The 24,212-nt window shown below is 46.6% G+C and overlaps 1 protein-coding gene across 5 annotated transcripts in view; it reads right to left on the bottom strand.

Annotated features, from left to right (window-relative positions):
• Positions 1-24,212, bottom strand: part of PLA2G7 (phospholipase A2 group VII) — a 274,794-nt gene that overhangs the window by 18,106 nt on the left and 232,476 nt on the right. For all 5 annotated transcript variants that reach the window (XM_069236079.1, XM_069236082.1, XM_069236081.1 and 2 more), the window contains one exon: positions 17,485-17,633. In XM_069236079.1, the coding sequence (XP_069092180.1) occupies positions 17,485-17,633 (149 nt within the window). The remainder of the gene's footprint in view (positions 1-17,484; positions 17,634-24,212) is intronic.

The raw sequence follows: 24,212 nt of genomic DNA, 5'->3' as shown, positions 1-24,212 counted from the left end.
CCACCAATGCCTCTCTCCAAACGAATTCTTTTTTAGAGGAATTAGGACGATACAGAAGAGGGATACGGCAGGGTTTCAACAGACCAGGCACAAACCGAAACCCACCCGGAGGGGAGGTCTCAAACACAACAAACAACACAAGGGGGGGCGTCACAACACGATCCACCGCGAGGAATCAGAAGTCCTAACTAGCAAACCAGACCATGCTACATTAAAAGCAATGGATGACTCAGTGCAAGTCATCAACCTATCAAGTTCCTGTTTGTCTACTAACGAAATAAAGGTCCTACAAAAAGGTCTGGGCTTCTGTCCTACTTCAATGCCCAATTACACCAACATTCACATCGACCTTTTTAAATTTGTACGTAACCTTAAACTAAAGAAATTTTTTCACAACAAAATTGGCACCACCAAAGACTCACCTACACCCACACCAACCAGTAATAAATCCATTAAAGATCTGCAAGACATACAGACAATACTCTCACTGGACAACCCCTCTCTCTCACCCGTACGCCTCGAGGAACTACTAGTCCATCTTGACATCCCTTCCAATTTAGATCTGCACAGTGGACTTAAACCCAAATCTTCCTTTGTCCCAATTCTATCTCCAGATAACTGTATTGACGTTTTCTACAAAGCAGTAAGCACGGAACTTTTCCAACTTGAGGACAGACTTGGGTCACGCCCACATAGATATAAGAACAACTTGACACATAGTGAATGTATGGCTTTGCAGGAACTTTCCAGACGCACAGATCTAGTAATCAAAGAAGCAGACAAAGGGGGCAATGTAGTAGTCATGGATAGATCAGACTACATCTTTGAAATCGATAGACAACTGAGTGACACACATGCTTATATTGCTGTCCAGTCCAACCCTCTCCCTGACATCTCCATTCGAATAGAAAGCAAACTTACCCATTGGAAGAATCTGTGTCTCCTATCTGACCTTGAATATAGGTACTTGCGAGTTACAGCACCCCGAGCACCCTGTATTTACATCCTACCCAAGGTACACAAAACAGATGGGTTTCCTCCTGGTAGGCCCATCATTTCGGGACTTGGGTCTCCCACTGAACACATCTCTGAATACATTGACTCGTTTCTCCAACCCTTGGTTCGTAACCTTCCATCCTACATCCAGGACACTAGGGATCTGCTCTGCAAACTGGAGGACATTGAATGGACAGAAGAATGCACATTTGTCTGCCTAGATGTCAGCTCGCTCTACACATCAATCCCACTTGAAAAGGGGCTTGAGATGCTTTCCAAGACTCTCAGCTTACGAGATGCCACCCTATTTGAACACACCTGTATGCTCCTCGATCTTACGCGCTTGGTACTTGAGAACAATGTCTTTTTACACAATGGCAACTGGTACCGTCAATGCCAGGGTGTAGCTATGGGTGCAAAATTGTCTCCATCTTATGCCAATCTATACATGGGACAGTTTGAATCAATACATTTGTGGTCCAAATGCCCGAAACACATTACCCAGCACATTCTCTACTGGGGCAGATACATTGACGACATTCTAGCTATCTGGACGGGCAACGCCTCTGACCTTGACACACTAATCCAACATCTCAACACCAATGATTTCAACTTAAATTTCACACATAAGGTGGACCGCATCCAAATCGAATTCCTAGACCTTCTCCTTTACATCACCAACCATAAGATCACCTCTAGACTATACAGGAAACCAACTGCGTGTAACTCTATCCTACATGCGCAGAGCGCTCACCCACTGACACAAATCAGAGCTATTCCCTATGGGGAAATGATCAGAGTTCGACGCAACTGTACTGACCCTGACATCTTCCAACAAGAAATAAATAAACTAACACACCGCTTCCAAGCTCGCGGTTATACCAAGGAAGTAATTTCCACGGGAATTAAACGCATTTCCTCTAAAGACCAACACTCGCTTCTCATTAGGGGTTCCAAGAAACCACCTAGAACATCTAACAAACGTCCTATCTCTTTCATCACGAAATACAGTCCCGCCAGTAAAACCATACTCCGTGTCCTTAGAAAACATTGGCATCTACTACTACTGGACTCTTGTCTAAAGAGCTATATCAACAACTCTCCAACCATGACTCACAGCAGGGGACGTACACTCAGAAACATACTGTGCCCCAGTTTTCTCATGCCCCACACACAGACACACTCCTCTACTTGGTTTCCTAGTAAACCAAGGGGTTTCTTCAAATGTGGAAACTGTATCTCGTGCCAACTGGCTCTTAACAAGATCACTTCGTTCTCATACAATACGAGATTTACTCACAAAATCACGAGCTTTATTAACTGTAACACCAGATTTTCAGTCTACTGTTTGATTTGTGTGTGTGGATTGATTTACGTTGACAGCACGGTACGCCCTTTGAAAGAAAGGATACAAGAACACGTAAGAGCTATCAGGAACTTTAACAGCACATACCCAATGGCCGTCCATTTTAACACTATGCATGGCGAGAGGGATCTTATTAACATCAGGTTTCATGGTATCGCCCAGGTCACTGGTTCGCCTAGATTGGGGGACAGAACCAGGGACCTACGGAGATGTGAGGCTGGTTGGATTCTCAAACTCCGTGCAGTAGAGCATGGACTGAACACTGACCATGAACTGCATTTCTTCCTCACCTAGCTTTGTGATGTATGCCTTTGAGCTCCATGACTATTCACTGTATATGTTCAAGTGACTCATTTCCGATGGAACATGCATATAAATGTGCATCAAACTACTGCTATATGAACCTGCACATGTAACTATATTTACCTGTTATCCCTGCATTATTATGTGTGCATAAGGAGGTTTTCAACTACGCCTCAAATTGTATTTTGTGAAGTGTTATTACGTATGCTCTGCACACTTGTCTGCACTTGAGTTGTTAACCTTTATTCCAGTGTCCCTCTTGCTGCACCAATGGAATCAGGATACTTAAGTGGACATAGACTGATATTCCACAACTCACTCACAAATAGCATGTTAGGCGTTTTTCACTTTCCCTGTCTTCTCTAATCACACAGGGCAATTGGGTCTATTTCCAGCACTCCTGCTACTCGGCTTATTTCCTGCCCTCCTATGGCTGATTCGATTTCACCATCACAAAATGGCCGCCTCTTTCTTCCACATTATCGGTGTCTACTTGGGACGTTAAGTCAGCATAGTCCACCCTCCGTTTTGCTGACACGTTTTTCACATCCAATACGTGCGGGGCGCTTAGACCCCAGACGCGTTCTTTTCGAACAACAGACGAACCGAGCACTGCCAATAAGGTATATCGCTTTTCTACTAGCGTTTCAGACTCTAAGTTTGGTTTACTTTCACCATTACAAAATGGCCGCTTCTATCTTCCACAATATCGGCGTCTACTTGGGACGGTTAGTCAACATAGTCCTCCCTCTATTTCGCTGACACGAATTTCACATCAAATACGTACGGGGCGCTTAGACCCCAGACGCGTTCTTTTCGAACAATAGACGAACCGAGCACTGCCAACAAGGTAAATCGCTTTTCTACTAGCGTTTTAGATTCTTAGGTTGGTTTACTTGCCCCCTCTTGGTTCGCGCTCACCACTCCTGCGCTTTACGAACCTTGTCATATAATTAGAGCCCGTTTGGTGGCACCTGATTTGTCTCTCCTTTACGGACCTCAGGCATTTTCATCACCCCCTTTTTCTTAAACCGCTACCCGGCAACTCACACCCGACTGTGTGCAGCTCCGTGTAGTCACTTCTAGGACGTTGTATGTTTATGCCATCTTAAATGGACACTAACTATGGGACCCAAGCTGTTTAACCTTTATGGCAGATTTTACTAAAGTCTGTACAACTGGATCTCCGGCAGCTCTGTCCAATTAGCTCCGGACACCCTGGGTCAACAATAAACGCACGCCTTTGTTCCCCGCCCTTTTTTTCCTTAATTACACATCCTAGTTCCATGGCGAACCTTTACCGCTCATATACTTACCCTTTTTTTGGCTATGTCCAACTGTGCATTTCTTTAGATAACTAGCACTACCTCTGACTCAGTTATCAGCGCTTAGTACTCGCAACAACCTTCTACCAGGCCCCTGTTTCCCTCCCTTTTTTGGTGCCTTTGGAGTTATCCTGCCATGGAGTTTCTCTGCATGAAGTATACGTGTATACCTTCTCTGTATACTCCACCTTAGACTGCTTCATTTTTTAGGTACTCGTTTGGAGGCTTATCAGGGCTTCCTTGCCTTCTTCTTCGACTACTGGATGAACATATACTCAACTTGCCTGATCCAGTACACTCTTTCAACCTACCTACATACCAACTACGGTCGTACTTTCCTTGGCCAGGACTGGCCCAGGTATGATTTTAAGAGCAGTGACTCATACCGTGTTTCACTAGACACCGCGCCACACGGCACTTTCTTCTCTCATCAGTATTAGAAACTTAGGTGGAACCCTTCCTTCCTTCTTAGCATCCACAGTTTTAAGTCCACTATATAGCACCCGGGCTTTTTTGGTCTACATTTTCAATACCTATCCTTTGGAACTTCCTATGCTTCTTAACTTTCACTGGATGATTTTGGATGTCCAATTCACTTTCTTCTCTTTCCTCTCTCACCTCGTAACCGATAGTAGACATATATGAGCACACAGTCTGCCATGCCAATCACTTTCTTTTCACTAACGTGTGCATGTTCACACATTTTAAGATAAGCGGATCACGGGCATAATCCATTTCTTTCATTTGTATATACGTAGAGTACTATACGACACTTAGTATTGATTATTGTTTTGCAGCCTTGATAAAGTCACTTGTGTGACGAAACACGTGTTGGCTGTTCTTCTGCAAAAATGAAAACTCACCTATGACAATCGCTGTCTTAAGGATTAAAGACTTTGATCAACACCAACTTGGAATCAGTGCTTTCTTCTCCGCTTCTGGATCTACATTACCAGGGACACATTCTCCCATTGATCTTACTGGACTGTACTCCTCCGAGTGCCTGGTCAATCTGTAGCAGTCATCAGGAATCTGATGATCTGGGTTTAAGGTCACCCCTAAATACTAAATTTAGGGGTGTGTTAGGGTCAGAGGGCAGTAGCCAATGGCTACTGTCCCTGAGGGTGGCTACACCCTCCTTGTGCCCACTCCCTCTGGGGAGGGAGGCACATCCCTATTGGTCCTAATTCTCCAAAGCAAGATGGAAGATTTCTCAAGGAGGGGGTCACTTCAGCTCTGGACACCTTAGTGGTGGTCCTGGCTGAGGGGGGCGACTCCTTGTTTTTCCCATTATCCCTCTGGACTTGCCACCAAAGTGGGGGCTAGTCCGAGGGTGGGCCTCTCCACTAGCTGGAGTACCCTGTGGCACTGCAACATCAGGCTTGAGCCTTTGAGACTCACCGCCAGGTGTTACAGTTCCTGCAGGGGGAGGTGTGAAGCACCTCCACCCAGGTCAGGCTTTGTTTCTGACCACAGAGTGCACAGTGGCACTGACCCCATGTGGTCAGAAACTCGTCTGGAAGTGGCATGCTGGCACAGACCGGTGAGTTGGGCTAACATACAGGGGGCTTCTCTAAGATTCCCTCTGTGTGCATTTTTCCATAAATCCCACACTGGTAACAGTGTGGGATTTTGCGCTGAGAAGTTTAATACCAAACTTCCCAGTATTCATTGTAGCCATTATGGTGCTGTGGAATTCGTAGTGACAGACTCCCAGACTATATATTCAGTATGGGTACCCTGCACTTATGTCTAAGAATTGACTTAGACACTATGGGGGCATAGTGCTCATGCAGCTATGCCCTCACCTGTGGCATAGTGCACCGTGCCTTAGGGCTGTAAGGCCTGCTAGAGAGGTGACTTACCCATGCCACAGGCAGTGGTTTGTGGGCATGGCACTCTGAAGGGAGTGCCATGTCGACTTTCTTTTCTCCCCACTAGCACACACGAGCTGCAAAGCAGTGTGAATGTTCTGAGTGAGAGGTCCCTGAGGGTGGCATAATAGATGCTGCAGCCCTTAGGGACCTTCCCTGGCCACAGGGCCCTTGGTACAAGGGGTACCTTTTACAAGGGACTTAACTGTGTGCCAGGGCTGTACCAGTTGTGGAAACAAAAGTACAGTTTTAGGGAAAGAACACTGGTGCTGGGGCCTGGTTAGCAGAGTCCCATCACACTTCCAATCAAAGCTGGCAACAACACTGGGCAAAATGTGGGGGGTGACCATGCCAACAGTGGCATTTTCCTACACCACCCTTCTGTGGATGAAGATCCGGATCAACGAGGGACGATGAAGATGAGCTGTGGAGCCCAAGAGCTGCAGGGAGTCCCTTTGAGTCATGCAGATGATGTTCCACGCCGGTTGCCGGGTCGCAGATGGTCAGGAGGACCACCAACAAGCCTTGGAAAATGCAAATCTGGGCAGAAGAGAATTTGCAGCGAGAAAGAGGACCAGCCAGGTCTAGGGGACTCGACCCCTGGAGGAGAGTCCGGGCTGACCCTCCGCACTCGGAAAAGCCAGTAGAAGCAGTTGCAGCCCCTCTCAGGCAACCCACTGACAGCAAGCACTGTAAACTGCAGGGAGGCCCAGTCAGCACACCTGGAGAGGAGTCCCACGTCGCTGCAGCAGCTGAGGCGAGACTGTCCTTGCAAGGATAAAGTGCTGGTGACCGGGGCTACTTGGAGCCTGAACAGGAATCAACAAGCCTTGGTTGCTGTAAGAGTCGCGGTGCACAGTGAACTGTCCTGCAAGGAGAGGCAAGGGCTCACTATCTCCCAAGATGGAAAGAGGGCAGAGAGGACCACTCAGGACCACCACCTTTGTTTAGGATACACGCAGTTCCTGTCGAGAGCAGATCCCAGCAGCCGGACGTCGTTGCGTTAGGTGCCTGCAGATGCAGGAGAGTTACTCTAAGGGAGATTCCTCTTTGCTTCTTTGGTGCAGCTGAAGTCTTGCTGACCAAAGAGGATGCACAGCCCTGGAAATGTTGCAGTTACTGGAAGGAGCCAAAGAAACAATGTTGCAAGGCAAGGTCCTCTCTGGCGTTGCAGGCTTGTTTGGTTCCTGTGAAGTCTAGCAGCGGTTCCAGTAGCCAGGAGCAGAAGAGGTGATGCAGAGGAGTCCTGGTGGAGTCTTGCATGCCGAATCTGGGGACCCACCCACAAGGGAGTCCCTAAAAAGCTTTAACAGGGGGATTGGTCACTCTGCAGGGTGACCACCTATAAAAGGGGGTCACTAACATCAGTCACCTGTCCTGACCAACCAGATGCTTCCAGGAGCCTCTGCGTAGTTTGTTTTCAAGATGGCAGAATCAAGTGGCCACCTGGTAGAGCTCTGGGCACCACCCCTGGGGTGGTAATGGACAGGGCAGTGGTCACTCCCCTTTCCAATGTGTGCTTTTGCGTCAGAGCAGGGATAGGGGGTCCCTGGTCTGGTGCAAACCGGATTATGGAAGGAGGGCACCAAATGTGCCCTTCAAAGCAAGCCAGTGGGGTGGGGAGGCTACCCCTCCCCAGCCTTGTAACACCTATTTCCAAGGGAGAGGTTACTGCATCCCCTCTCCCACAGGAAATCCTTTGTTCTGCCTACCCCTGTTTGAGCTGGTCAAGCAGCAGGAGGGCACATGCCTGTCTGAGGGGCTGCATCAGCATGGGCTGCACCCAAATCCTGAAAGACTGCTAGGAGCAATACTGGGGGGGTCCTCTGAGGAGCCCTAGAGTGCATGGAATTATGCCACCAATACTGGCATTAGTATTGGGATATAATTACAACATGTTTGATACCAAACATGCCGAGGTTAGTGGTGACCATTATGTAGCTGGACCACAGGTGGTCAGTACATGGGTAAAATGGCTTCCCCGCACTTATGAAGTCCAGTGCACTGGAACTGGAGTTCATAGGGGCACCTCTGCTCATGCAGGGGTGCCCTCACCCACAGGCACCTGCACCCCACCCTCTGGGATAGGAAGGCCTACCATAGGGGTGACTTACAGTGACCTGATGCAGTGACCAGCAGTAAAAGGGTGCATGCACCTTTTCACCCAGGCTACAATGGCAGGCCTGCAGACAGTTTGCATGGGCTCCTACGGGTGGCATAATGCATGCTCCAGCCAATGCCCTGGCTACCCAAGTACCATACACTAAGGACTTACAGGGGTACACCAGTGTGCCAATTGTGAGGTGTGAAGGGTACCAGAGCAACCACATTTCGGTGTGAGATGCACAATCACTGGGGTCCTGGTTAGCAGGATCCTAGTGAAAACAGTTGAAACACACTGATAAACAGGTAAAAAGTGGGAGTAATTATGCCAAAAAGAGTGACTTTCCTACAGTATTCCAAAGATATGACATCGCAAGTCATATATAGGTGCCACCCCGGCACGCTGACATCCGTTCTATTCTTTTGGCGCCAGCCTACATACAGATCCAAATAATAGCTACCCCATAATCACTTTTTGACTGTCTTTTTTTATTTTATTTTATTTTTTTACTTTTGTCGAAGCTTTTTTGACATCATGGTGCGTCGAGTATGTCGTCACGGAAGACCGGCTACAACCTGCGCACCACCTGATGTGTGTGACAGATCCGCACCTCATGTGTCTTTGGTGCTAGGAGTGCGACCACAACCCGAAGTTGTGCTCAGAGTTCCGGGCCATGAACGCGGAAGCTTTAAAGGTCTCTAAATCTTCTTGCAGCCCGTGCTCGTCTCAGTGTCGCTCTCGGTCTCGTTTGAGAGGAAGGTTACAAGACCGCTCACAGAGCCTGCACTCTTCCTTGTCCCATTCAAAATGATTGGGATGCCCTGGTAAGCATAAGAAGAATTCAAAGAAGAGCAAACATTCTTCAACTTCACCCCGTCGGTTGGATGTTGTGACATAGGAAAAAGTGTGTTGTCCCTCTAGGCATCTGTCCTCGGACCCTACTTCTGGGTCAACTCCACGTCTGCCCGAGTTTCCGGGATCCAGAGCCCCCCATGCCCACCTTTGTAGGTTGTGTGAGGGCATGTGCCTCATACTTGGTCAGTCTGACCCTGCTGGAGCGCCTTTGGGCCCTGAGGGGTCCACAGGGTCCCCATAGATTTCACACAGACTGTTTCGGCCTTGTCTCTGGAGGGCATCCAGGGATCCTCTTCCAGATCTGCATCGGCCGTGCCACTGCGATCTTCCCTGATGCAGACGTTGACACTCCTGATGCCACCCGGGTCCACAGGTGTCGTCGATCCCATACTGATTGCCGACTCCAACATGGAGCCATAGGGGCGTCGCGCAAAGCCAATTTCGCATTTGATGGGGCCTTTGCTCCCCAGGTTGGACTGTGACCCTTATTCTTATGGGTACGGTGAGAGTATTGAGGAGTCTCTGAACCCTTTAGAATACCAGCTTGAGGATCCAATGGAATGGGCCCAAGATTTGGGCAAAGACAGTTGGCTAGATACCTCCCATGATGCTGGCATGCTTGCTCCCCCTAATGTGGCTACGGAGGAGGCGGCATCCTACTCAGTGGTGGTGAGAAGAGTGGCCGAGGTCCTGGGCCTTAGAGCTGCCTTCTGTGGCTGCCAGGAACAACCTCCTGACAGAGGTGCTTCAGCCTGGGCCGTCTTCTTCAGAACCCCTATTGCCCTTCAATGAGGCCCTCACTGATGTCCTGCTGGGTACTTGGTCCAATCCCAGCACAGGGGCTCCTGTGAATAGGATAGTCACCCGCCACCATAGGCCTGCACCTAACGACCCAAAATTCCTGACCCAACACCCCACCCCTGAGAGCGTGGTAATCCAAGCCTCTACATCCTTGGGCGCATTCCCTTCCACACCTCATACATTTTGGGTTGTTACCCCCATACTTTATGGGACACAGTTGCACATGTGCTGCCACAGGTCTTGGAGGAGGCCCAGGCCTTTCTTTCCCAAGCTGTTGCTGATGGGAGAGATGCAGCTAAGTTCACAATCAGATGTGGGCTGGATACGACTGACTCACTAGGCAGATCGGTTGCGTCGACGGGGGCCTTGAGGCGCTATACCTGGTTGAGGACATCTGGCTTTTTGAGGTATGTCCAAGCTACGCTCATAGACATCCCCTTCGATGGCACCCTTCTCTTTCCGAGACAAAGCACACACTTCGCTCAAGCACTTTAAGGAGTCCTGGGCTACAGCTCTGTCCCTGGGCCTCGTAGCTGCTCTTCACCCCCCTCAGTCTGCTTTTTCCCCTTTCGTGGCTATTGAAGGAGCACCCAATCATGTCCCTTTCCCTTCAGCCACCATGTCGTTCATGCTGCCCAGCCTCTCTGTGAAGGTGGGATCCAGTGTTCTTGTGAATCATGGAGCCAGTGGTTGACCTAGTTCAACCCCTCCCCCATTCTGCAGCCTACAAATCTTCCTATTCTTATGCTTCCAAATGTCAGACCAGTTGGAGGCAGGATCTGCCATTACCTGCCCGCTGGGAATCCATCATGTCAGACAGGTGGGTTTTGCAAATAGTCCGAAGGGGCTCCTCACTCCTCTTCGAGACTACCCATCCATCCATGACAACATCCTGCGAATGACAGAGGCTCATCTGGCACTTCTCTGCGAGGAGGTTACTGCTGTCTTAGCCAAGGGAGCCATATAGAGGGTCCCTGTGCCAGAAGTAGGTCATGGTTAATGTTCGACCTCACAGCCTCAGGGTGGACACCCCTAACTTATTGCCTACATCTCTCCATTTTTGGACACTGTTTTTGCTGGTTTTAGTACTCTGCACACTTTTCCACTGCTAACCAGTGCTAAAGTGCATATGCTGTCTCCCGTAAAACATGGTGACACTGGCTAATACCCAATTGGCGTATTTAATCCACTTGTAAAACCCCAGTAAAGTGCATTAGATGTGCCCAGGGCCTGTAGATTAAATGCTACTAGTGGGCCTGCAGCACTGATTGTGCCACCTACATAAGTAGCCTCTTAACCATGCCTCAGGCCTGCCATTGCAAGGCCTGTGTGTGCAATTTCACTGCCACTTCGACTTGACATTTAAAAGTACTTGCCAAGCCTTAAACTCCTCTTTTTCTACGCATAAGTCACTCCTAAGATAGGCCCTAGGTAACTTATAGAGCAGGGTGCTATGTAGGTAAAAGGCAGGACATGTACCTGTGTAGTTTATATGTCCTGGCAGTGTAAAACTCCTAAATTCCTTTTACACTGCTGTGTGGCCTGCTCCTTTCATAGGCTAACATTAGGGCTACCCTCATATACTGTTTGACTGGTAGATTCTATCCTGGAAGGAGTAACAAGCTCATATTTAGTATGGCGAGAATGGTAATAGAAAAAACCCGCTGACTGGTGAAGTTGGATTTACTATTACCATTTTAGAAATGCCACTTTTAGAAAATAAGCATTTCTCTGCACTTAAATCCTTCTGTGCCTTACAATCCACGTCTGGCTAGGTTTAGTTGACAGCTCCCTTCCAGTTGAAGTCTTGCTGACCAAAGAGGACGCACAGCCCTGGAAATGTTGCAGTTACTGGAAGGATCCAAAGAAACAATGTTGCAAGGCAAGGTCGTCTCTGGAGTTGCAGGTTTGTTTGGTTCCTGTGAAGTCTAGCAGTGGTTCCAGTAGCCAGGAGCCAGGAGCAGAAGAGGTGATGCAGAGGAGTCCAGGTGGAGTCTTGCATGCTGAATCTGGGGACCCACCCGCAAGGGAGTCCTGAAAAAGCTCTAACAGGGGGATTGGTCACTCTGCAGGGTGACCACCTATAAGAGGGGGTCACTGACATCAGTCACCTGTCCTGACCAACCAGATGCTTCCAGGTGCCTCTGCGTATTTTGTGTTCAAGATGGCAGAATCAAGTGGCCATCCGGAGGAGCTCTGGGCACCACCCCTGAGGTGGTAATGGACAGGGCAGTGGTCACTCCCCTTTCCAATGTGTGCTTTTGCGTCAGAGCAGGGATAGGGGGTCCCTGCTCTGGTGCTAACCGGATTATGGAAGGAGGGCACCAAATGTGCCCTTCAAAGCAAGCCGGTGGGGTGGGGAGACTACCCCTCCCCAGCCTTGTAACACCTATTTCCAAGGGCGAGGGTACTGCATCCCCTCTCCCACAGGAAATCCTCTGTTCTACCTTCCCCTGTTTGAGCTGGTCAAGCAGCAGGAGGGCACAAGCCTGTCTAAGGGGCTGTGTCAGCGTGGGCTGCCCCCAAACCCTGAAAGACTGCTAGGAGCAATCCTGGCAACTTGGTGACTGGACGCAAGGATATTGAATCACGATGGTGGGTGGTTTTGAGGGAAAATCCGGCGCTCACAATCGCACACTTATTTGCTTCAGTATAATTGTTACTACCTGTCCAATTCTCTTAAAACGTGGGGCTCTTAAAAAGGAACACACCCAAAACCCCAAGCATCTAACAATCAAGCGATTGACAAACAATATGTACACATTAAGGAACACGCCCTATCATGTAAAAACAAGTTTGGCTGTTACAGGACACAAAACAAGGCTACAATAATGTGAACCAACAGAAATGTTAATAAAGCCAAGGAAATAAATCTGCAACATATTTATGTACTGCATACGAGGAAAAACTTTTTTTTTTTTTTTTTTTTTACTTGATAGAGCATGTGCCTTAATGTGTACATAGTTGCCAGGATATCCTGAGGGTCTTTGTGAACCATCTTGGTGTTGGGGGGGAATACTGTGCGGAGGGGTGGGACCCCTGGGGAGACTCAAGGGTTTCTTGGCGGCTATGGGGCTACCGACTCTGGCACTGGATTTTATACAGGACCTGGAGAGAGAGATCTCCTTGGAGGAAACGGGTTAGGCAATTCGGGCCATCAATAGATCCAAGGCTCGAGACAGGGATGGGTTCCCTGTGGAGTTTTTTTTGTAGACCTACTCTATTACACTTAAATAGAAATTGTTAGATGTCCTTCAGGAGGTACAAGCAAAAGGGATTTTCCCACACTCCATGAGGGAGTGGGTTGTCTGCCTTCTATTGAAACCTGGGGGTGATGCTGCAAACTCTTCCTCTTATAGGACCCTCACAATGCTCAATACTGATGTCAAAATATTATGTAAGCTGTTGGCAATGTGTTTTGGGGAAGTGATTCCAGAACTGGTACATGAAGACCAATGCGACTTTTGCAGGCCCATAGCACTGCCTTCAATCTACAGAGGCTTCAGCACGTTTTGCATGAGACCATGGATGATGATCGTGAGCTGGCCCTGGTCTCCCTGGACCTGGAAAAAACTTTTGACACTGTGCATTGGGCATATCTCATGGCAGTGTTGAGGGCAATGGGGTTTGGGCCAGTTTTCTGTTTCTGAGTGCAGCTTTTATATACCAATTCCACGGTTCGTGTCAAGATCGGGGGCAACCTCTCGGATCAGTGGGTGGTTAGGAGGACGACTTTCAAAACCCAAAAGGCTGATGGACCGAGTGCTGAAACTTTCAAACACGTACCCCCAGTCATAGATCTGGGATAAATCCATCTTTCTTTTGCTCACTATGCCACCCCAGTTTGGACCCAGCCATATGCAAATCAGTCTTGGGTCTGCTACCCTTGGGAACAGGCCAGCCTGAACTGCAAGGCCAGGTCCTCCCTGGACCGGAAACAAGCATCCTGGGACTGGTTTTGGGGTATCACCCCTCATCAGACAGCCTAGCTTGAATCCAGTGGTACAGTGGACAAAGGACCCATGCCTGGGCATACCCTTCCCACTTATGGCAACAAAAGCAAAAAAGAACAGATGATGGACAGAATACTGAACAATGCATACATTCACCCCCCAATCCCAGAGATCTGGGTTTAATACATTTTTTTGTGCCCGCCGAGCCACCCCAGATTGGACCCAGCATATGCAAATCAATCTTGACCCTGTTCCCCATGGGAATAGTCCAGCCCGAACTGCCAGGCCAGATCCTCCCTGGACCGGAAACAAGCATCCTGGGACCAGTTTCCAGGTAAAAACCCCTCATCAGCCAGGCTAGCTTAAATCCAGTAGCACACTGAGCATGTGACCAACATCTGGGCATAACCTTTCAACATAGGGCGACAAAAGCAAAAAGAACTGATGATGGACAGAATGCTGAACAATGCAAACATTCAGCCCCCGTCACAGAGATCTAGGTTTAATCCATTGTTTTTTTGCCCACCACGCCATTCCAATTTGGACCCAGCCATATGCAAATCAGTATTTACCCTGCTCCGTATGGGGAGGGTTGTCCCCTCCCACCCCCCCCTATTTGCTCTTGCAATTGAGCCATTGGCCTTTCTGCTGTATCGGGAATTGGAGCTGTGGGGTTTAGAGTGGGTGGCTCTCTATATAATGACGATGCACAGGTGTATGTTCAGTCCCCCTGCTGGGCAGTGGTGGTCTTGATGGGGTTGCCGACTAAATGTAATGAGGTGTCTGGCCTTAGAGTCAATGACCGGAAGTCGCTATTGTTTCCGCTTGGAAGTCTGATTGGGACACCCACTGACCGATTGCCCAAGCTAGGCCTCCGCTGGGAGACGGAGGGATTTAGATACTTGGGTATGCTGGTTGCCCATATAGAGGAGGTGTATCGGCGTTTGAATGAGGGTAAAGTTGTGAGTTGCTTGGAAGGTTCAGTACCATTCTGGTACAGGCTCCTCCTGTCAGTGATAGGTAGGGCCTCTGTGGCCAAGATGGTTTTTCTCCCATGCTGTCTATCTAGTTCAAAAAGCAAAGTTCTCACTCAGAGCTCAATTCTTTTGTGAGATGAACAGCCTGCTCATTTCCCTGGTTTGAGTGGGACGGAGTAGTAGAATAGCATTATTGGTTCTCAAGAGTGATATGGAGACTGGGGGCCTTGCTCTCCCGGATACACAACACTACTATTATGCGGCTAGTTTACAACATGCTGCACAGTGGTTGGCTGGGAAAAGAGATTGTTCCATGGCATGCTGGGGGATGACACTCCGGCATGTTTATTAATGAGGGAGGGCTGGTCTGAGCACCTGATTCCATACCTGGTGGGGTAGATGGCAGCGCTATGGGAGGGAGTGGTTGGGAAAGTACTGCGCAGGGCTCTCTTTGACATGGAGCTTTATCTTTGGGTCTTAGCTCCATTTTGGGCAATTGATGGATCAGTGGAGGGCAGGAGGTTGCTGGGTAATGGGGCATCTGTACTCTGGGGCAGTCTTCCTCACTTTTCAGGTGGCTCGCAAGACCTTTTTTTAGTGGAACCAAGTCATTTCCTTCATTATTCCAAATAAGAAAACGTCGCACAAGAGATGTGGGCTGGTTTTCCAGGTGTGCTGCGGTCCTCTAGGGTACTTGGTGACCTGTTTCAATGGAACAGAGGAAGGGGATGCACCTTAATACCTTACTTTATAAGGGGCAATCCGGGAGGACATGGCGTGTGCCGCATGTGGGGCCTGGGAGAGGGAGTCGATGGAGCCCATTGGGGATGGAGATTGGTCACGGGCATGTGAGTTGCTTCAGCGGGAGTCTTGCAACCACAGATTTAAGTTGCATCATTTTAACTTCCTCCATCATACCTATGTGACCCTAAGGCAGTTGAATAGGATAGACCCCATTGAAAGAGGCAAGATATGCACAGTGTGGAGAGCTGTTAGCCGCCTTCCTGCATCTGGCATGGAACTGTGTTGGGATTCAGAATTTCTGGTGGGAATTAGTGCCTATTATAGTGAGGGTGATGGGGGTGGAGGTCCTCATGACTGACTTATCTCTTGGGGGCGGTGACACCCCTGTGGGTGGAGGATTCCCTACAGGCTCGCCCAGCTTGCACTGCTTCTGGCTAAACGAGTGTCTTCTGGGTGGATGGGCACTCTGTGCCGCTCACATCTTCTTTGCTGCATGATCTTCTTGAATAGGCGGGGTGGCAGAGGAGATGCACATGTACCTTGCCCATACTGATATGGGTACCATGGATGCAATTATATTGTGGGGGCTTCTTCTCAATAAGTTTACTGAGGGGGATCATTCCAGCTCGCAAGATAGCTCGGATGCGGTAGCTGTGAAGGCCAAGTGTGACATCACAGTATTATCTAATGTATATCTAACTTGACAACTTGTGCTTCTGCTATTTATGTTCAGCCATGTACATAGTTGGTTTTTGCCTGTATTGCCATCTGCAGCATAAGTGATAATTTCCCTCATGTATGACTGGAAACTTGCACTGCCTGTTACAGTTGAGTTTTTTGTTCAAAAATCAATAAAACAAAGTTTTTCAACAAAATCAATCTTCAGAAAAGGCAGGCTGCCTAACAGAATTCTTCCCTCACTGCTAGGCAGGGCAATTCCAAGATCCTTTAAAGCACAGGGACCGGTATTCACTAATTAGTGTAGATGAAAGGCAGCCCCTATTTCCTGAATTTGTGCCCTTAAACAATCGATGTTACAATTCTGTTTTCACTCAAGTGATACATTCTGTATTTGGTATATTTAATTTGGTATATTTTACAAATATTGAATCACATAATAGCAAACATATATTACACATCTCAATAATAAAATATTCGAACAAGTGGAGGATTAGATGTGAAGCTGTCCAGCACAAGAGGCTGGAAAGGGTGGAGCCTGGATAGCCATTGGAAAAATATATTACAATACGTGATGCGCTAATGTATTTGCTGTATGTCGAGAAAATATTCTCTCTCTAAGTGACCTAACTCTCCAGTAGCCACATCCAGTCAGCTGTGTGTCTATGTACCTCTTTTAGAAAATTAGGTAGGCAAGCTAAGGCCAACCAATGACCATCAAGGTACACACCCACTATATTGCATGGTTAACACTGCATCTACTAACATCAATCTAACCACTACATTGCAAGGTAAGTAGGAGAATATAATAGTAAACAGGGTTAGATAGACAATGTGGAAGTAAAAAGATGTTCACCTAGACAATGTGGTTGTAGACAATGTACAGAATGTGATATTATTGTAGGCTATTAGTGTCCTTCATATAATGCTATACAACCAACATCAGATTACCTCTCTGTAGATGTGGAGAATATTGATTGGCGGGCTCAGCTAGTACATTAGGAGTTCTGAAACTCCCTCTCGCCTCATGCGGTAAGTCTTCTCACTTTCAGATTTTAGTTTAAAGAACCTAAAATAGGAAGAGGCAGTACCTGGACTCCAGTGTACCTGACCTATCTTATAATGAAGTGTTTGACAATAAGCTCTACATTGGGACATCACATAGCACAAAGTTGGGGCAGTCTATTCCAAATACCCTCTTGTAACTTGATCTTTATGATATGCCAGAAATGAGCGCCAAGCATATTATCAAATTGGAATTCAATTATACTGGGTTAACAAATCCCTTTGTAAAGATCATATAAGCTATTTATGTGTATAGGCCTTCAGGAAGAGGCACTGAATAGAACCGGACAGGTCAATCAACAAGCAAACAATCCTTCATCTTCTTAATAAAATATTTTCTCAGTATGTGGCATTCTGTCACAATGCACATTTCATAAAGCTCCAGGGAAGAAATATAATTCCTGTAATAGCATGTGGAAGATTGATGCTAAATAATTACTTACCTAAATGCTTTTGAAGAAAGGACAATGAGGCTTTATTGATTATATCAATGGCTACATGAGGATCTATGCTTCCTTTTAATTTGAAAATCTTTCCAACCAGTGTACCAGTCAAGAATGTAAAATCTGGAAAACTCTGATGTACAGCTCCTCTATAAAATGAAATAAAGAGTTTAATTGGAGCGGAGTAGATACAAATATACAAAAAATGTTCATGCATCAATACTTATTCAGTTAACTAAAGTCTAAATTTGATAATTATCAATAGGTGATAACTTTATAATTAAAATTAAAAAGGCTTAACAAATATCTCAATATTCCCTGAAACAGATGTGAAGAATAAAAGCAAAGGCTGTTTAATTCTCTTCCATTTATCAGAAGCTCGGATATATTCCTTAGATAAATACATTATTTGGATTTGATCTTGATTCTGATATTTACTCTTTCTGAAAGCAAAGTCTAAATCTGGCATTGGAGTCCCCAGATCTCTGTCCCCGCTGAAGCTATATATGTGGTGTGCAACACATTGGAGGCTTCCCTCTGACAAACTTCTTTTTTAAATGCTTCTTACCAGACACTGAATAGAATATCTTCTTAGTAAATTAACATCAAATGAAGAAGAATATAAAGCACTTGAAATAAACCAAAAGGGCTTGAAACAGACTCAAAAGGCTTTAAGTGCTGTAGCCACAGTGGTGACAGGAAGCCCATAAGTTTCAACTTGGACTACCGTTTTTTAGATCTCTCTTTTAGCAGGAAATTGGGCACAGATTCCAGGTTAAATTCCCAGAAGCCACAGCGCTCCAAAACATCTAATACAAAAACATGGAATACATAAAAGGAATATGAATAGGATGCATTTCCCACTGTGTCAAGATTTCTCACCATGCTTGCTGCCAGGCACATTCTATGACTGTAACCTTTTAAACATGAAGTAGTCGTAGCAGTTTGCCCGAAAGGTCCTATGCTGGTTGTAGTAAATTACCCTCTTTTGAGTGGTGGACACAGAATTTATCCTTGACTGTTTTTGTTGGCTGTAGAACTCTGTGCACTTTACCACTGCTAACCAGAGGTAAAGTGACTGTGCTCCTCTTTCAACATGATGAAATTGGTATAACCTTGATTGGCACATTTAACCCACCTATAAGTCCCTATTGTATCGTACAAAGTGTATCCAGGGACTGCAAGTTAAATTCCACTAGTGGACTGTGGCACCCATTATGTCACCCACCCAAAACATGGCTTCAGGCCTGCCACTGTGGCCTGACCAAAGCAGCTTTTAAACTGCAATACAACCCGTCAAAATAAACCCTTTCTACAGATCAAAATCTCCCTTTGATATATTTATAAGTCACCCCTAAGTAGGCCTTAATGCCCAAGACAGGGTGCATAGGATTTAAAAGTAGGACACATACAAATGTAATGCTGCACATATCGATACATTGAAAAAGCCCCAAAAGCTATTTTCACTGTAGCAAGGCTGCCTGTTCTATAAGAAAGTATTGGGAGGCAATATTGAATCTAAATATGGTATCTCTGACTAGGAAACCGTTTGAAACATCATTGTTAGACTCTTAAATATTATGTAAATGTTCAGCTCACTGCAGAATTTAGATTTGTAAGACAATAATATGAAAAAGGTGCTTTTAAAAAGATACATCTTCCAAGGCATTCGCTTCTAGCTGCAGCTCTGTTGAGTGCTTAACCTTGAATGAGGTGTAAAAACTGCTCCCACCATAGGAGACAGACTTAGGTTCAGGGGCGGTGTTACTCTGTTAGGATGTCCATTTGGACTGCTCCCAGGAACTTGATTAACTTCAAAGAAGGCCTACTCTGTCACAGGCAAATGTTAGCTGACAGGTGGCAGGGCCCTTTTTTTTGTTCCTCCAGCCAGGTAAAGTCCAATCACAGTGAGAGGAGCTGCCACCAGAACTGGTTTAGAGAGGCCCCAGATGAGGGGCTGCTTCTTTCCCTCGCCATCAGGAGTAGGCATACAGGCTCTGCACAGGGAAAAAAAGGTTTTGCCTCTTAGATTTATGTAGAGGGGCAACGTGGGCATTCTTGCTGTAGGGCACACAGGACATGCTGCAAAAGTGGGGAAGATAACCCCTAAGAACTTTTACAATATTGGTAAGGAAAAGTACAAGAGCACCCCAACCCCCAAACGTCAGGCGTATACATAATCCCCACAGCACTCTCCTCAGAACACTACTAGACCTGTGGAAGATCATAAGAGCACAGAATCTGCTGTCCAGGCCCTGAGAAGAGCCTACACGATTGGACCTGCACTCCTTCTGTACCCAAGACAAATACATGGACTTCAAAGGTCATAATAATGACCTCCTGTTCAAGCAACAGCGACAACACGCTTCAAGTGTCCTTTCCTGCAACTGCCCAGCTGGACCTGCCCTGGACCCTGATGGTTGCTGCTGGTGGAGTCTTGACCCCCAAGTGAAGTTCCTGAGATTCTGGAACCCTGGACTGTGTTGAAGAGTACTCCTCCTAACAGACTGAGAAACCTGGGACTTCAAAACTGTTTGTCCCCAAAGGCGTCCAGAGGACTGTGACAAAACATGTCAAGCAAATATGGTGAAGGTGTGTTGTCACTGGATTGATGATTCAGGTTTTCCCTGTCAGAGATTTTCCCCACCAGCAAATATGATTTAGCAGGACCTTATGGATATGCTATCCATCTCAGGGAACCCTCTTTAGATACAGCCTGCAGCCGTGGCATACTGGAGGAATCCAAGCTCCAAAAAAATTTGGCTAAGTGTGAATGTAAATATCTTCTTAGGGCCAAGGCGCCAAAAGTAATTGGCCAGCGAGGGACCTTCCTTGGGCGAAAAATTACAATTTCACCTACTTAAGCTCTCCCGCCAAAAGTCAACGGCTTCACAGGGATATCATTTGACAGACTTTGTGGAGCCCTTCTTGTCCACAGCTTGCTACCTCACCCCCATTACAGATTTTGGACTTCCATTTCATAGATTAAGTCCGAAGGTAAAACTTCCAACAGAGTCAAACCTGGTTTCTGTAGCCAACCTGCACTCCACTGTGGTCAGCTTCAAAACTGGGTTATGGTCTACCATGACCAGTTGTCTGTGATTAACACTTAACACTTTTTGGCTCTAATTTTTACCTTAAATGTTAAAAATTCATATCCCTGGTTTCCCTTATTGAACTTTTGAGATTTTGATATTTTATTAATTAAAATGTACTCTTTTTCTAAATTGGTTTGGGTTTTTTCTTGTGTTGTGTTATGACTTTTTTACTGTTTTGGTACTGCATAAATACTTTATCCATTGCCTTTAAGTTTAGCCTGCCTGTTCTGTGCCATAGCTACAGAGGGTTGAACTCAGGTTAATTTTGTGATGCACTTTAACAAGGATTGTGGTTATTGCTTAGGATGGATGATCACCTCCTCTGACTTGTACACCAATTCCTTACACTGGTGCTACTGATGGTACAAAGACAAAAAGGGAAAGTAACACAACATAATGATATATCGGCTGCAGTGTTTAAAACGCTGAAATCTCGGTGTGCAAAATGTAGGATAATTTTTGACTGTTCATGCCAAAAGTGTGCTTAAGGTCTCATGGATTGTTGGAATTTGGCATTATTTCTGGTCTCCTCAAGAGTTGAACTAAAGCGCCAGAACCTATTACCTTGACATTCATATACATCAGTCCACACCGGGAAAGGATCTGCTGCTCAACACAAGTCTTCCAAAAAACTATCCACAGGCTGAAGATCCTTTTTAATTGTGGTAGTATGGCATCAAAGATTTGCAGTGCCAAATCTTTAGAGCCAAGCGCGAACAACTGTAGACTACAGTTTAATCTGACTTCTCTTGATGGTTGTAAGAGCTGTGATTAGAGAGAAAGCACATAAGAATTTGCAGGGACCACTACTTTTAGGTTTCTGTAAGTACTTTGACCATGCAGGTGTTATGAGCACGGTTAAGTCTATTATCTTAGTTTAATTTACACTGTTGGAAAGTATCTGCTTAGAAATGTGGAGGACGCATTTTATACAGCTCAGAAAGCTAAACAGAGACTGTAAATGGCTTTCACTAAAACATTCAACTACTGGAAATACGTTAGCTAGAGAGATGGTAATTTCTTGTTTATTAATTTACTGTTTTATACAGGGCAAGAATGACAAAGTAGTTGGTATAGAACTTTATGTGGGAACATGCTTCTACAAACAGTAAATAAATTTAATACAGAATCTGCAAATATCCCTTCATACCTCCGATGAGAACCTGAAGCACTCTAATTAACAGTGGGTTTATGGGCACCCTTTTCAGACTGCATAGTTGTGTTTGCTATAATTCGGCCTATATGAGCAGAGTGAGGTACATGACATTTGGAGACATGCTCTAAGTGTGGTGAAGTCTTCGCTGCACATAAGCATGATGGGCGAAAATAGGCAGTCACAGTTATAAGAGTAAAAATAGTTTGGCTTTTAATGCTCTCCAGTAATTCAGGGTGGAAATATTATTTTTCTAGCAGCTTTCAGGTTACATATCTCCACTGTCTTGAGACTTTTTCAGGAGAGGAAATTTCAATAGTGGGCCCTATCAAGAATTAAGTGACCTTGTTTTGTGGTAGGTCAAAGGTTTATGTGAAAGGTAGAAAGTCCAATGTGCTGGACAGCGCCATGTGCACTGCATTTTTTATTTATTTATGTAACAGTTTTCTCAAGACTAACCGCACAAAGCTGTAGCTGTCTTTTGGATCCTCTACAGTTTATACCTTGGCATATTATAAACAGAAAAGTGCTAAGACAATCATGGCTTGTATCCTTTGAGGGAAAGATAGTTAAGGGAAAGTTCACCATAAGCAGTTGCAGTACGTAAAATGAATGAATCAGTATATTTCTAAGGCAACTACTGCTACCAAAATACATCTTGTACATATATAGAAAGATTCATAGCTAACCCTTACATTCCTTTATGTAGGTTGACCTGTTTGGGGGTGGGGCCCGCGTTATTTGGGCAGATGGTTAATGAGCGATACAGCATCTATTTCCTGCATGCTAGTTGCTTAGTATTCATCATATTTACCTTCAGATGGCTAGTGCTCAACTGTTATACCTTTGAAGACAGCCTAATCCACAGGAAGTAATCTCTAATTTGTTTTCACACAGCAAACTAGTTGAATAGCTAATTCCCATTTTGTTTAGGCTGTTTCCTTAATGCTAAAGCACAAGTGGGAATAATCTATATACATCTCAATGGTAAGAATAATTGCATCTTGTGAGTTTGTAAATTGTGTCAGATTCAGTCCAACAACTGCAAGAGAGTAACAGGCATGTGACAGAATCTTCATCACTCCAGCGTTTTCCTGCTTCTCGTCAGCTCTTACCTGCTCTGTGTTGCTAGGGATCCTGAGGGAAAGTTAGAGATGGTGCTGCTTCTGGGGTGTCAGAGGTCTTCCAACAACTAAAGTGTGCAACACAGATGAAATTAATACACTACAAACTATGAATATTGTGGGAAGTGAATTTTAGGAAAAGGAACCAAGATTCTCAAACATATACCATCCCTTTTTATAACCATACCCAGTCACTGATCTGAATATGGAGAGGTTCCCGGATTAGGAATCTGCCTTCACCAGTCAGTTAGGTTTGGAAATACATGGTCTCCTTAGGGAAGCTGCTACGACAACCAGCAGTTTTGTAAAGACTATGGGGGTCATTTTGACCTCGGTGGTCTTTTTCAAAGACCGCCGAGGGACTGCCGTGCGGAAGACCGCCATTGGTGGCGGTTTGCCGCTCGGCCTATTATGACCGTTGGCAGCTCTCCGTTCTTTTACGGATGGAGAGCCGCCAACAGCCATACTGGCGGGAGGTGGGGAAGTGGAGGTTGCTCCACCGCCACGCCAACAGAACACCGCCCAGCGAATCACGTCCTGTGATTCGCCGTGGCGGTGTTCTGTTGGCGGTGTGGTGTTGGCGGAGCTGCCCCCATGGCTCCCGTCCCCTCCCGGAGGATCGTCGGACCAGGTAAGTCGATCGTCCGTGAGGGGAGGGGGTTGGGGGGGTGTTGTGTGGGTTCATGGGGGTGTGCGTGTGTGTATGTAGAGGGGATGTGTGAGTGCGTGTATGCCTGCGGGGGTGTTGTGTGCATGGGAATGAGTGCGTGTATGTCTGCGGGTATGTCTGTATGGATGTGTGCGTGTATGTTTGAATGTGGGTGTGCGTGTATGACTGTGTGTGTGGATGTAGGCATGTATGTCGGCGTGTGTGCGTGTAAGTATGTGCGTGCGTGCGCACGTGTGGGTATGGGTGAAATTATGTTGTGGGTCGGGGTGGGGAGGGGGGCCCTGCCACCTTTGGGGGGTGGCAGGGGTGGTGGGGGGGTAGGGGAGGGAGTCGGGATGGGGGTGGGGGAGACCCCTATCAGTGCCAGGGAAGGAATTCCCTGGCACTGATAGTGCTTACCGCCATGGATTTCATGGCGGTTCAAACCGCTGGAAATCCACGGTGGTAAGCCGGGTCCAAATACCGCCGGCGGTATAGTGACGGCCGCCGGGCTGGAGACCCAGGTCTCCAGCCCGGCGGGCGGAACGGAGAACCGGCGGATGACCATGGCGGTAACCGCCATGGTCATAATTCCACAAAGTAAGACCGCCAGCCTGTTGGCGGTCTTACCGCTGGTTCTCCGCCTTCCGCCAGGGTTGTAATGAACCCCATTGTGTTATTGTAAGTCTGAAAGAGAGAACCAC

Source organism: Pleurodeles waltl, chromosome 5 (assembly GCF_031143425.1).
Source record: "Pleurodeles waltl isolate 20211129_DDA chromosome 5, aPleWal1.hap1.20221129, whole genome shotgun sequence".
NCBI lineage: Eukaryota > Metazoa > Chordata > Amphibia > Caudata > Salamandridae > Pleurodeles > Pleurodeles waltl.
Note: the sequence above shows the minus strand (reverse complement) of the source record. Positions and strands in the feature narration are given on the sequence as shown.